Here is a 14,911-nt window from a genome sequence, read left to right on the forward strand (position 1 = left end):
GTCAACCTGGCCAAGGCATTTGATACCATTCCCCACTCAGGTATTATTGATAAACTCACCAAATCAAAGCATCAGTCCTTACATCACTAGGTGAGTTGCAAATTGGCTCATAAACAGGACCACCAGAGAGAAAGTTGTGGATTCCAAACAGACTGTCAATCAGTCATGAGTGGAGTCCCATAGGGCCCGGTCCTGGGCCCTCTTCTGTTTGACAACTACTTCTCAGAAGTCCAGGCCAACACAGAAGGACTCTGGTTGACCACGTTCACTGATGACTGCAAGCTAGGAGTCATTATCAACTTCCCAAGTGATGCAGACATCCTACAAAAGGGCCTCTCTGAGACCAATGACTTTTGTCGGAACCATGGCCTGAAGCTTAATGCCAAAAAATGTGTTATCATCCCCTTTGGAAAAAACTCAGTTTCCATGAATTGCCATGTTGATGGGAGCCTACTAAACACTGAAGGGGCCATAAGAGATCTGGGCACCCAGGTCGACAGCCACTTCAACTTCGACAACCACATTGCCACTGTGGTCAGAAAGTTCTTCTACGTGGCACATCTTATAACCAAAGGCTTCACATCCAGGAAGAAAGAGGTCATCATCCCTCTCTACTCATCCCTCATTAGACCAATCATCAAATATAATGCTCTGTTTGTCATATACCTGACCAGACACCTACAACACCTGGAGAGGCCACAAAAGTACCTCACAAAAAGAATCCTAGGCCTTAAACACATGTCCTACATAGACAGACTCAAGAAACTTTAGCTGTTCTCAGTCTGTTACCATCTACTTAGAGGTGATCTCTGCTTGACCTACAAAGCCATGTCCAACCCTGCCCTACTTGAAATGCTACACCTAAAGAAATCCCAATCCACCCATGCCACACGCTCCAGAGATCACAATCTCATTACCACAATTAACAGAACATGCTGGAAGGACAGGTTCATCTCCTAAAGACCGCCCATACTCTGGAATAAGCTTCTCATTCATGTCAAGCAGAGCACCTCAATGGCCCTCATCAAGAGTGAATGGGTAACAGAAAGTTTACTCCAGGGATCATTACTGTTGCCCATAGGCACTGTGAACTAACATCGGGTGGCACACTGCCTGGGCAATTTTTTTAGGGCTAGGCTTGTAAAGGCTCCAGGGCCATTAGCTTAGTATACACCTATGAACCTATGAACCTATGAACAGTAGTACTGGTTGCATCACTGTTTTGTACACCTTTCCTTTTCAGCTGCGTTTGCATTCTGTCATGCACTATCCCTAACACTCTGTGCCAGCTGGCTCCAGCCCCTGTGATTCTAGCTTTGACTTCCTAATTCAGGCTTGCCTTTTCCTCTACCACTCCTCACAGATACTTGAAGCTGTTTCACTGTTCCACTATTTCCCCTTCTTTCTCAATTTTCAGCTTCTTCTGAATGCTCCCATTTGCTGCCATTAAGACACTAGTAATATTTTTACTACTGTCTTACCTGTGCTCAGTTTCATACTGTGTGCCTTCAGTTTTGCATTCCAGTCGCCTTTAATTTTCAGAAGTTCTTGGTCAGAGTCTGGCTGAATGGCACATCATCTGAATACAACAGCTTTGCTGATCAGTTCCCTCTGACCTGTTTGGTAATGAAGTCCATCACCAGTATGAATGGCAGTGGGCTCAGAGATGAAACTCTGATGCACACCCCCTCCCCCTGTGAACCCCTCTGTGAGTTCGAACTCTATTAGTACTTGTGTCAGTAACTCCTTGTACATGGCCTGCACTAATTTGGCCAATTTTCTGGGGCTTCTTAAATCATCTTTCATGGAGCCTTGTCATATGCTTGCTCCAAGTTTAAGATCTAGAGCAGAAATCCAAGTAGCTCCAAATCCAATTGCAGAGAATTTCAAAGGAAATAGATTATGGTGATTCAGGCACATGTGCAGGAAAGCAAAAGGTAATCTAGTGAAAAAGATTTGGGACAGACAGAAGAAGGCAAGAGAAAATAAAGGTATCCAGGCAAGAGATGGATGGATTGTGTGAGAGAAGAACTGTGACAGTCAGGCATGACTGTTGAAGAAAGTAGGAAGCGGCATTGAATCAAGATAGAAGACAACAGTTGATATTACATCCAGACTCCATGCAAAATTGAGAAAAGGGTGGTTAATTATAAAAAAGAGGTATAGGGAAGAGGGTCTGAAGGTGGCATGACTCACTGATATGAACCTAAATAATAAAGAGAGAGTTAGTATACAACAACTTTTGCGAACTCATGTTTGATTACATTCTACTAATTTGCCAGCTTCACAACAATAAGGCACACACTTAAGAATCTTAATGATTGACCCTCTTATACTAAACTTAAAACTGCTCCAAAGGAAATCAAGCCCAGAACCAGTTGTAACTATAGTAAATGTTCTCACCCTTATGCTGCCTAAAATATTTTACCTCTAGTAAAAAGAAGTTCTGTACTTACCATAGTGTTCCATCTGTGTTGTCCATTTTCATTTGTTCCTCAGCCTGTGGGACAAAGTTCCCAGCCACAATAACCTAGGGTGGCCCTCATGGAAGGATATTCCAGGTCACTGCATAGCCAAAAGCAGCCCAATTCCTGAAGAAAAGGCCTGGTTTATAATGTGTAACAAAGGTATGAGAATCTGATCAAGAGGAAGTTACACAGATATCATCAGTTGACTCTCTTGAGCAAAAAGCTTAAGATGTCACCATGGATCTCGTAAAATTAGCTTTGACATGTATAGGTAAAGGAATACCATTTGAAGAATAAATACAGGAAATGAAATCTCATAACCATTTATCCAGTGTGGATTTGGCAACTGCTCCACCTTTTCTAACATCTGAGAAAGATATGAGCAGTAGATCAGATTTTCTGAAATATTTTGTCCTGTCTACATAAAAATGCAGCTGCTTATGAATATCAAGGAGATGCAGCATGTATTCTCCCTTGTTTTGAAAATTGGGAAACAAAAACTGGTGGGTTAATAGACTGATTGATATTGTTTTCTGTAGCAACCTTAGGCAAAAAGGATGGATTGGTTCACAAAATACTCTGTCTTTATGAAGTATCAGCTAAAGTAACAGCTACCAATAGAGCTGTTTTCCAGGAAAGAAACTTCAAATCTACCTTAGCTGCAGGTTCAAAAGGGGGAAGAACTAATACCTGTAAAATCAAAGTTAGGTCCCAAGGAGGAGTTGTATCTTTAATTTGGGGATGAAATAAAAACATACCTGTGAGAAAGGTCTTGCATAGTTTTGTTGAAGCTAAAGAGAAAGAGATCTCTCCAATGTGAAAATCTGAAATAGCTGCCAATTTAACTTTTACAGTGTATTAAGTTGGTCCCATTTTGGAAAAGAAAAGCTAGGAAATCCAATACTACTGGGATAGGAGCTGTAAAAGGATCTATTAGCTTCTGCTGAGCCCAGATGAAAAATATTTTCCATTTGATCTTGTAGATTTTTCTGGTAGAAAATTTGTGGGAGGAAATCCAGAATCTTTGATGAAAGTCTGGAATGTCTAGCCATCACTGGAATTGGAGAAACTGCCTTGAAGAAACGGGTACGTCTGCCCTGAGGGATGGGACAGTAGATCTGGAAGTGGTTCCAATGCCTTCTTCAGTAATGCTGAGAACCAGTTGATTGTTGATGGCTTTAGACAACATTGCGCTTTTCTGCTGGAAAGGGGACAGGGAAAAATAGCACATAGGCTTCAAATATGCTGTGGGTGGTCATGGCAGAGTGCACAAGCAGGTGCACCACAGGGTCACTGACATGATCACAACACCTTCATGGAGGAAAGCAGGTGCAGTGGGCTCTGACTAAATGGTTGCCAGAGGAGGGCCTGTTAAAGATCCACCACTAACCCCTAATGAAGAGTCCCTGGCCCATATCAGAGATTCAGGCAGCTCCAAGGAGAGTACAGTACAGCATGTCCTGGATGTTGAAGCAACAGTTCCGGAGACAGCAAGCACATCCCAGGAGGAGCTTCTAGCTAGCGTTTGCTAGGTTTACTACTGAAATGTTGGATGACATTCACACAAACTGGTAATGGTCAAAAGGTTAATTTCCAGTTTACTGAAGGTTGAACCGAAAATGGTCGGCTCCACAACAGCAAATGATAGTGTGCATTCAATGTTGCTAGAATTCGCTGTTGTGAGGTTAATGTTCTATCTGGTGATTGTGGTACAGTGGGGATTGGGAAATGTACTCATTTCCTCACGCTACTGCGATCTGGGAGTTTGTACATATAGTTAGTAAGGGGTGCAGGGGGGCTTGCCCCCCTGCAAAATGTTACTTGGGAGTGACTGAAGACAAGGAACACTGGGTAATGTTGACTTTGTTGAATGGGATGGATCGGCGTTACCAGTTTTGTTATTGTTGCCTGTCCGGTGTTTTTATTTTCAGTATTTTATTTTGATGACTCGATCACTCGACAGCATCCATTCTGGGATTTCAGTAGTAAACCCTTTGCTGTCTAAACAGCTGCATACTTTTGTATAGTAAAACAACTGAAATTGATAAGTTAATTCTGTGTCACATTACTTTTTTTTGGGGGGGGGGGTTGAAGATTGCTACAGTTATAAACTTAGGTTATAGTTGTCAGCCACATTCTTGTTGAAATTATAGTTACTGGACATATGAGGAGGTAAATGTATTACCCTATGTTGCTGTTAATTATGATGATGTTGCCTTTAGCTCTTGCTTAATTTCTTCCAGGATTGTGTGGACTACAGAGGAATATCTCATTTGCAGATGGTAAGGCAAACATTTATCAGTACTGCTGAGTTATTTAATGAAATATTGGATTGTGTGACATTGATCTCAGGCCTGTTGTGTATATTTACTGTACTGTCTGTAATAGTGGCAGCACTGTTAATTTGTTAGCATATATTGCACTAAAGTTAAGAAGGTATTAATTTATTCCTGCGTTTCTTGCTTTTTATTACAGGAGATCATGACAGTGGGAGTGTGGGACCTGTGCCACCTAATGTCAGTGTATTAGCAGACTCTGATAATGATGATGGTGGCCAAACTGAGGCAGAGTCAGGGGTGTTCAGAGGTTGAATCTGACACTGAGGTTGACATACAGCCATCTTCTGCATTTCCATCTGACAAAGCCAGTAGTCCTATGCATAACCAGTCCAGTGAGCCCATAGATATTGGACAGGTGGAGGGACAGGTCATTGATCAGGAAAGTGTGGCTACTGCAGCTTCAGCGCCTGTTGAGTCTGGCCATAGCCAAAGTGTGTGCGAGGTGCCACACTGGAGTATTGATAGGGGTGCTCGGAGGGGGTCTGCTGTCTGTCCTCCATCTGTCTAACATGCCTGTCTGTCACCAATGTGTTGACAATTCACTGGATTGGCTGAATGATATGTTGGAAAGAGGGGTGTCTGTGATGGCCTGAGGGGTGTCTGTCTGAGAACAAGCAATGTCCGTGATGGAACATCTGCTGGGAGGGGAAAAGCATCCTTGTGGATGAAGGTCAGCAACTTCATCTGCTGTAAGCCAATGTGGCCATGCCTGATCACACCCCCATAGTGGCATTACTTCAACTGCTCCATCAGTGAGTGTGCTGTTCACACACAGACATGGCAGGCCATGGTGTGGTGGTCCTGGGCATCCCCATGAAGGGAGGTCATCCAGCAGACATCAGTCACGTTCAGGTAGCAGCAATGTATTTGACCTTGGGCATGGATGTGCCAGTGCAACTCCTACAGAGCCAGTTCTCATTATTGGGGAAGACAATGATGAACTGCCTGTTCTACCATGCATGTTTCGCACCTGTCCAACATACCAAGATGTAGAACCAGCACAGAGCTTGGCTGTGTTCATGCAGACACTCACACACCAGTTTCAGCTGGAGGGCCCATACAGATACACACACAACATTTAACATTTTGTCTTACTGGCCATTTGTTCATTTATCCATATGTTTGCCTTCTTCTCTTTCTTACTCACACACACTCACTGGCTTCTTGTGTCAGCCTAGGCTTCTTGACCCCCACACAACATCCTGTGCAAGTGATGATAACTGTGCCATACCTCTGTTTTCTATCTTTTGGATTCAGAGATATAAAAGCTTTGTTCCTGATGCTCAGGGTGCATAGCTAACTTAGTGCTTAGTATAGCAGCATTTGTGGTGTTGAACTGGTAATTGTACCTTTGACTTATATTGGCCTTGCAAAGTTAGACAGATGATAGCATCAACATTTCCCAATTTATACTGAATGATCTTGTGAGGGTTGTGAAGTCAGAAACTGCAATGTGTATTCTTGCTTTCTAACTTCTCTCTTTATTTATTTATCTATTTATTTATTTATTGACATTTGTTGACCAGGAGTGTCTGACTGGACATAGGTCCATTTTCAGTGGAGGCCCAGGGGGAAAAGCTCCACAGTTAAAATAAACAGACAGTAGTTACATTGGATTACATAGCGATTAACAATATAACATAGTAATTACTTACAACATATTTACAGATGAAGAACATACTACATCAGTAGACAACTAGAATCTTTATCTGTGAAGTACATAACAGACATTAACAAATGTTACAATAAGAAGTTCCTGCAGTATAATAAGTACTAGGCTTATGAGCATCTTAGCTTGCTATAATCAAGGTAGTTAGTAGAGTGGAAAGAAAGGTAGTGGTTGGATGGGGTAGGTGATTTTAGAGTGGGAGTTGCAAGGGCATAGCCAGCATGTTTTTAGGTGCACTTTTAGTAAAGTTTTGAAGTGGTTGCATGATGGTACGGAGGTAATTGTGGGTGGGAGGGAGTTCCATAATTTGGCTATGGTGCAAGAGAATAGTGCTTCACCAGCAGAGTTATTGGCTTTAGTGATTTGCAAGTGATTTTTGTTGCTGGATCTTAGTGGTCTGGTGGTGCGATAGGGTTGGAGTAGATTCTGGAGGGATGGGACATTTAGTGGATGGTTTACTAGTTTGTGGGCGAGTGAGAGTTGATACCATTGAAGGAGGTGAAGGAGTTCAATCCAACCCAGTTCAGCAAGTGAGAGACAGTGGTGACTACGGTAAAATGCCCCTGTGGCAAATTTGGCGATTTTGTTGTAGTAGGTCTCTATCTTGTTTAGATCGCATTGCCTTAAGTTGGTATATATTGGAGAGGCATAAAGTAGGGTGGAGATAAGGTGGGAATTTGCTATTGAAATATTTGCTGCTTTGGTGAGAAGTTGCTTATTTCTGTATAACCCTCCTAGTTTTTTGTGGACTTTTTTATGGTCATGGATATGTGAATGTCAAATTTTAGTTTATTGTCTATTTCCATTCCTACCAATTTGGTGTGCTCAGTTGGGTATATAGTGGTGTTGTCTTTTACTGTGATGTTAAAGTGAGAGTTGTTTTGAGTATGTTTGGTGGGTTGGAAGATGAGTAGTTTAGTTTTGTTTGGGTTGAGTATTAATTGGGCATCAGATAACCAAGTTTCAACAGAGGAAAAGGCTTCCTGTGTGACTTTTTGCAGTTTGGGTAGGGACTGGGATGAGCAGATGATGGTTGAGTCATCTGCGTATTGTACGAGTGTGCCATGTTTGGTGGGAGAGGCTAGATTGTTGGTGAAAACAGAGAAGAGTAGGGGTCCAAGGATGGATCCTTGGGGAACCCCTATGGACACAGGTAGTTGGGGAGATATGTCATTCTGCCATAGAACGGATTGTTGGCGGTCAGACAGGTAACTCTGAAACCAGTTGGTGACTGATTGAGAGAAGGATAGGTTATTGAGGACAGAGATAAGTTGTTTGTGTGGGACCATGTCAAATCTCTTTAATGCTTTTCCAGTACAAACATATGGTGCTAAACTGAGGGCATGCAGTGATCACCAGTACTTTTGACAGGTATGACTGTGTGAATCTTTCATGCCTGAGGCCTACTACTTAGTAATGGGCACATAAGTAAAATAAGTCTCTTCTGTCACATCTTAAGGTAAGTTCTGTACAGATCTCTCACTTTTTGCTAACTTACCAGAGCAAGTAATGAAATACAAGAATATGCCAAACACTCATATTAGTAAACAATAAACTCCAGGTCCAGGACTTACCTTATAGATGCAGAATTTGACAGAATTTTAGTTCAGGGCTGACTCTGTCTGATGCAAGCAGTACACAGATAATACACGGGGAGGTAATGGTTGTGTGAGCTGTCTGGCATCAATGTTACTATATGCATGTGAGTAGGAAAATATTTTAGGCCCCTAGGTGGTGAATGAGGGTGCTATGCATTGTCTCTTTGCAAATGCAAGGACATATTGAGCACACCTACATCTCCTGACACCCACAGCATCTTCTGGTTCCCCCTGTGACTCATCTAACTGTGGCTGTGGTGACCTTGGCACTGGTGGTAGGAAGTGTGCCCCTTCCCCTTGCTGATACTGCTGAAGCTGTTTTCTCAGGATTATGTTGTGTAGCTTGGCATATACTGTGAATATTTCTGTACATGTGCATGCATTGTACTGCAGAGCTCCCTCAGATGTATCTAGGCACCAGAACCATGACTTTAGCAGCCTAAACACACTGTCTGTGACATTTCTGGTTTGAGCATGTACCTCATTATGGTGTTCTTCTGTGGGCATGTGTACATTTCTGATGGGTGTCATCAGCCATGGGTTCCAGTGCATAGCCTGCTCCCCAGTAAATGCCCCTGCGGGATATACCCCCTAGCAAACATCTGGTATTGTTTGGAGGTGTGCCAGATATGAGTCATGGTAACTACCAGGGTTGCCAGCACACACTTTCAAGATGTTTTCCTTGGCATTACACATGACTTGGCAGTTGATAGAGTGGTAGCCCTTTCTGTTAATGTAGAGCTTACGCTGTTCTCTTGATGGTGTCTTAATGTATACATGTGTGCAGTCTATGGCATCCATAACTTCAGGGTAGCATGATACATGGTAAAACTCCTGCGTATTTTTGGCCCTCTCCTCAGAACTATGGGAAAACATATGTGGTCACTGGCATGTTGGAGCATAGCATTCAGGAAATGGTGGAGGATCCTGGATGCTGATGCCTGTGAAACCCCTGCATGTCCTCTGCTGGTCTCTGAAAGGTACCTGTAGCTAAGATTGTAAGGGCTACACATACCTTTGTCTCCACTGGAATGGGTTCCCCTAGGTTGTCTCTGGCTCTGAGTTGAAGGTGGCAGAGATCACAGAGATCCCATATTGTGTCCCTGTCTACCCTGTAGCACTCCACAATTTCCACATCATGTAGGTTGTGAAAAGTTAAAAAGGGCCTGAAAACTCATCTCCTTCTCAACCTAGGCCTATTGCCAACAGCAGCAGCATTGGCTTGAAGCTGTAGCACATACAAATGAATTAAAGCAGCAGCAGCCCCTAGTATTCTGTCCGTGTAGGCTCCTTTCCATGTCTGCATTCCAAGTTTTGGAATCCACAGGAAAAATCAGATGTAGTCTACACAGATGCTTTATAGCTTGTTGAATAGCTAAACCATGTTGGATCGGTTAATTAGTGGGCAATTCCACTACTTATGTTGTAATTAGCATGCCACAGTACTTCTCTTCTTTGTGCAGGGGTGTGTGCCTGTACATGGTGCTTACTAAATCTAAATGTTTTCACCGTTGTGTGCGCATCACTCCGTGATGCTCACACTGTGAAAAATGATTGTGTAGGCTTTATTGAATTCCCCTGAATATCTTTTCCATTATAAATAAAATTAATGAGGATAAGTATGAAATGGTAAATAAATCCAAATATGCTAACCTCTTTAAATAGTACAGAGATGCAAATGTAAATGTTAAAAGAGTCACCATAAATACTAACTTTATGTATGATTATCATAGGGCACAAAATTAAGCAATTTGCTTGGTTTAAAAATTGTCAATATAGTTATAGATGTGCAGCTAAAATACAAGTTTAACAAATGCCTTAATTGCTATTTTATTATACAGCACTGTTTCTAAATTAAGTCCAGAGACCAAGACACTTTTACAAGAAAGACAGACCTGATAATCACAGTTTGAGCAAAATAAACAACAAAACATAAATGCATATAAATTCATGTTTATAATGACTTAAACTGTCCTTCAAAAAACTGGCCATGAGTTTTAGACCAGAAAATTTAAAGTTAGGTAAATAAACCCTTGAGTAATAAATACACTGAGAACTTTTTTAAATAATATGTTAATACCCAGGTAACCGGAAAAGAGGTTGATAGGTAACTGTCACCATTAGGAGATGCAAACAAAAAGCAAGCAAAAAAAGAAATCACCAGTTAGGCTTCATTCATTGCATGGTAACATATTATATTTACTTGGTATACTTTAGTGACTGATGCATACAGGTCTGATAGCCTTACTAGGGAGAATGTGTTTACATTGTAGTTTTCTATATTCAGTCTAGTCAGTGTCCCTCTCACTCATAGCTAGTTGTATCCTTATTCCTCTACATGCCAAGAAACTGGATATGGCTGTTGATGGTAGTTATCTGGTTAATGCAGGCTAATGAATTGAAATGTTACCTTGTATATTAAGTCATCATTAGCTAATAATCAACTCTGATAACCAATATTTATGCTGCTTGTGAATCTGTATTTTATCTGGGGTGGTGTCCAAAACATTTGCTTGGAAGTATATTATGTGTCATTGTACTATATGCAGTCTAGGTTGCAGCATGTTACATACTATAGAGCTCCTATTTTGTGAGAAGAAAGTCTTCTAATAATTTCCAGAATGATAATTCTTTTCTAAATCAGTTTAGTATATGTTTTTCCTTATGCAACACACCTAGAAATAAGGGTCACATAAGTGCTACATAAAAATTCTTCTTACTTCCATGAATGACAACGTTCTGGAACTAGGCAGTTTGCAGGAGATTTGGCTATGGTCCAGCTCTCAATAAACATTTCACACATTCATTACATTACTAGCAAACTGTAACTTCTAACGTGGGAATCGGTAATGATCTCAAATGACATCTATCATGAATATTACGATTTTATTCTTTGAAATGTACACCACCATGTTGTTATTGTCTAAGCTAATGCAAACCAATTAAAATATCAATCTTTTTAGCACTCACACCTAATGGTGTCTTTTTCATTAGCTTGTGGATTTCCTGTGCTCATTTCGTTTCTATGCAGCAGAATTCATAAAACTTCAAAACGAATATATACACAACAATAAATTCCACTCTCAATAAAATAAACTTAATGGCAATGTGGTGCACAGGGATAAAGGTGGTAACAACAGAAAGTTTAGATTTGGCAAATGTTATGATGTCTTCAATAACTTATCCAAACTTCTGCTTGTCTGTTACTTTTTCAAAATCAGCTAATTAAGTTCCTTGATGCAACCATAATGCCCCCTGGCATGAACTGTGAGAGAGTGGGACAGAAGCAAGTATATTTCTGAAATGAAGTATCAACTATTAAAATGAAGGAGAAAGTTGATTGTTTTTCTATATCTTCGTCAGACAAAGAAATGGAATATGTCTAATAGTGAATGCAGAAGATAAGACTTATTAAACATCACTGGGATTGGGATAAAGGAAAATGATAGCATGGTAAATTCAAGCAACAGCAGCCAAATTATGTTTGTTTTATTTTCAAGCAACACTGTACATATAGAAAGATCAGTTGTCTGGAATCAATGGAAGACAGTATAAATCAATCACTTTAAAAATCCATAAGACTACAAAACGCAATTAACTAGATGAGTACAAGTCTCCCAACTTTATTAGAAATTAAAAAAAAAAACAACTTATTTTTAATTTCTAATTACAGGACTTAATGAATCTTTCAGAACACTGACAGTAGCATGTACTGCTAAGTTTGCAATATAAAAGAACCACATAAATAATTACTGGTTACAATTACACAGAATAGCAGTTTGCATACTTATGGAAAACATACAAGCAAACCTGAAAAAGAAGTATGCCTTATTATTGCTGGGACTTGAACCCAGGCCATCTGATATGCCATCTGGATTCTTATAACATCAGAGTCAACAGTGCAGCTCACACTTTTCTCTCTTCTAGAGCTCATGGTCAGACCAGTTGAAATCTGTCTGTTTACAATCCTTTTTCCCCATTTTTGCACTTTGGGTTGGGGTGTCAAATTAACAGTGACAATCATCTAGAGCCAAGGTTTCAACACCGGGTGGATAGCTCTTGCCATGGTAGTTCATCCACATCACACACTCATACTCACACCTGTGGCCAATTTGGAATGTCCAATCTACCTACTGCATGTCTTTGGAATGTGGGAGTAAACCGGAGCACCTGGAGGAATCTCACATGAACATAGGGAGGATATACAGATTCCGCACAGAAGACACTCCAGGTGAGAATCGAAGTGGGGAACCTCTTGCTGTAAGTTGACAATATTATCTGCAGCACCACTGTGCAAACAGTAGAAATAATATTCCATATCGAGTGAGCCCGGACTCCAGATGAGATACTTCTTTCTTACATTTGCTTGTATGTGGTATAAAACAATCCTCTAATATTTTGAAACATGTCTTCTTCACAGCCCAGACCTATGCCTAGATGAATTTGGCAAGCTGTGGCATGATACATGTAACAATCCAAATCTGGAGCCATTTATAATGATTCTCTTTCTCTGATCCTTTAAATTTGGGGTACCTGTACTACATAACTGAAGAAAAGGTCATTATGAATTGCCTAAATGACTAATCATTTACTTCCTTTTCCTTTGCCACTTTGCTAATGTATATAAGAAAATTAATGTTAAGTGAAGCGACACGATCCACTCTGTCCTTACTGCTAAACACTACTGGCTTGTCAATCAGGAATATGTCTTCACTTATAAAATCTGGGAATCAGTTCTGAGATAAAAGCCTCAGTTTACCTAAGGTTTTCATTTTCATTAAAAACATAATTTGTAAGGATCTGTAGATTAAAAGTACACACAATTGTCAAACTGGCAGTCTGGATAGTGTAGTGTATAGCCGTTTTGCTTTTTTCTCCTTGCCAAAACTGAAAATGTTCAAGTGAAAATTCCTTGGAAATGACTGCCAGAAATGCTCTACTTCATACGAGTTACAATGTCCTGAAATTTTCCTGACCACTCATTTTCTTAAACATGAGTTCCTTAATCTGCTAGGATACCTCTTCTTCATGATGGCCAGCATAAAGTCCTGCCAGCTGTCGAAAACGTGGTCCCCAGTCACTGAGGTAGCTGAAGTCCTGCTCAGAAGTGGTTGACAAAGTATTTATTGAGCTTAATGACTGTGCAGGTGAGTCAGAACCTTCAAAAGCATATGTCTGAAAGGAATCATAAGGGGGAACAGACTGGTCCTCATCTGCCTGTTCCACTTTTTTCCTAATATAGTGCCTGAACATATAGAAGTCTGCTTCTGGGTTCTGAGACCACTGTGGCAATGAATGCAGTTCAGTTGCTACACTGCTGCTTCCTCCACCTCCTCCTTCATTTGCTTTAAGTTCTGTGAAGTCATAAAGGCTCCGTAGTGTTGTCATATCATAGGCTTGAGTGTCCTGCTCACCACCTCCTTCATCATTATATTTAATGACATTGTCTCTCATGTCTTCCTCATCCTCTGGAACATGATGCTCCTTACGGTGTCTCTTCAGGGTCAAAATTAGAAGAACAAGCACTGCAATGAGACACAAAAAAATTCAAACAAGTCAGGCTGATATCAGAATAGTGTAGCTAACAGTCTCCAACTCAACATAAACTATAAAATGTCCATAAGAGTTTCACACACTAAATAAACATTTACCAATGGGGAATCAATGTGTTCTTGAATATCAGAAAGAATGAAAAAATACCCAGTTTATTCAGTTTTGTGTCAGCATATCAGAGAAGCTATCTTAGGGTCCCCATTTTCTGAACTGCAATGGTGTCACTGTACATGTTTTTCTAAAGAGTGATTTCATGAGTAGTGTGAGCAAGTTTCCCTTTAAGACAGCACTGTGTAATACCTGTAATAAGAGTTGCTGTGAGCAAAAAGGCTTTCCTTTGATGGCATGGTGAGGTCACAGTAAAACTGAGCATAAATTAAATTAAACCTGGGTTCATTTTCACACTTCTTTCTATTAAAATATGATCTTACTAATTGTTTAGTACTGCATTTAATATGTAAATCTTTGTGCTTTTAATTATTTTACATATGGTAAATGTTTTCTTCCTTTGGGAATATATTTTATATTTGTTAGTTGTATTTTACTGGTATATTTTATAATGTTGGAAAAAATCCTCAATAAAATATATTTAAAAGTGCTTGTAGGTGTCAGTATTGATATCTGCATTCCGCAATAGTTATCTCATGACCCCATTTCATAAAGTTTGATAACACATTTCAGTCCAAATATATCTTTACTGACAACAAGTGGAATTAACTTTGAGAAGGAGTTATATAGTTAATTTCTACCACAAATTATATTCTTACAGGTTTCTTACTGACAATTTGGTAACAATAAGGCAGAATCACAACATTTTATTAGTATGTACCATGTAAAAGAGAACAGGAATATGACTTTAGCAAAAGCCAAGGACTTAAAAAAATGTTCCTATGTCATATTGGGATACGATTTATTGAATTATAACAGCAGTGTAATTCCATCAGAATAAGTGACATCACAATCATGGAATGGTGTCACTTCTCAGGATGCAAGAATATCGGCAATCAACAAGAAATAGTTAATAGAGGATGATCTCATGAAATATCACAGAAACTTTATCAGACAACAAATGCTCATGGCATATAAATCATACTAATAGCATACACAAGTTTCTAGACTGCAGATTATAGATGTAAAAGTTATACATGAGTGCTTATTTTCACTTTGTTTGATAACTTCCTAAGCTGCCCCTTCTAGCCAAAAAACCTTAGGGGTTCTCAAAATAAAGAAAACCTTTTAGAAGCTATAGTTCTCATTCCAGTATAATGACTTGACCTAGCTATT

General features: G+C 40.0%; 1 protein-coding gene across 1 annotated transcript in view; it reads right to left on the reverse strand.

Annotated features, from left to right (window-relative positions):
• Positions 1 to 12,263: 12,263 nt before the first annotated feature.
• CDH22 (cadherin 22) overlaps positions 12,264 to 14,911 on the reverse strand; it is a 3,413,183-nt gene continuing 3,410,535 nt past the window's right edge. Inside the window, exon 13 of the mRNA XM_044090249.1 lies at positions 12,264 to 13,599. Within this exon, the coding sequence (XP_043946184.1) occupies positions 13,085 to 13,599 (515 nt within the window). The 3' untranslated portion in view covers positions 12,264 to 13,084. The remainder of the gene's footprint in view (positions 13,600 to 14,911) is intronic.

This window comes from Protopterus annectens, chromosome 12.part0 (genome assembly GCF_019279795.1).
Source record: "Protopterus annectens isolate FY-2018-M chromosome 12.part0, PAN1.0, whole genome shotgun sequence".
In the NCBI taxonomy this organism is placed as follows: domain Eukaryota; kingdom Metazoa; phylum Chordata; order Ceratodontiformes; family Protopteridae; genus Protopterus; species Protopterus annectens.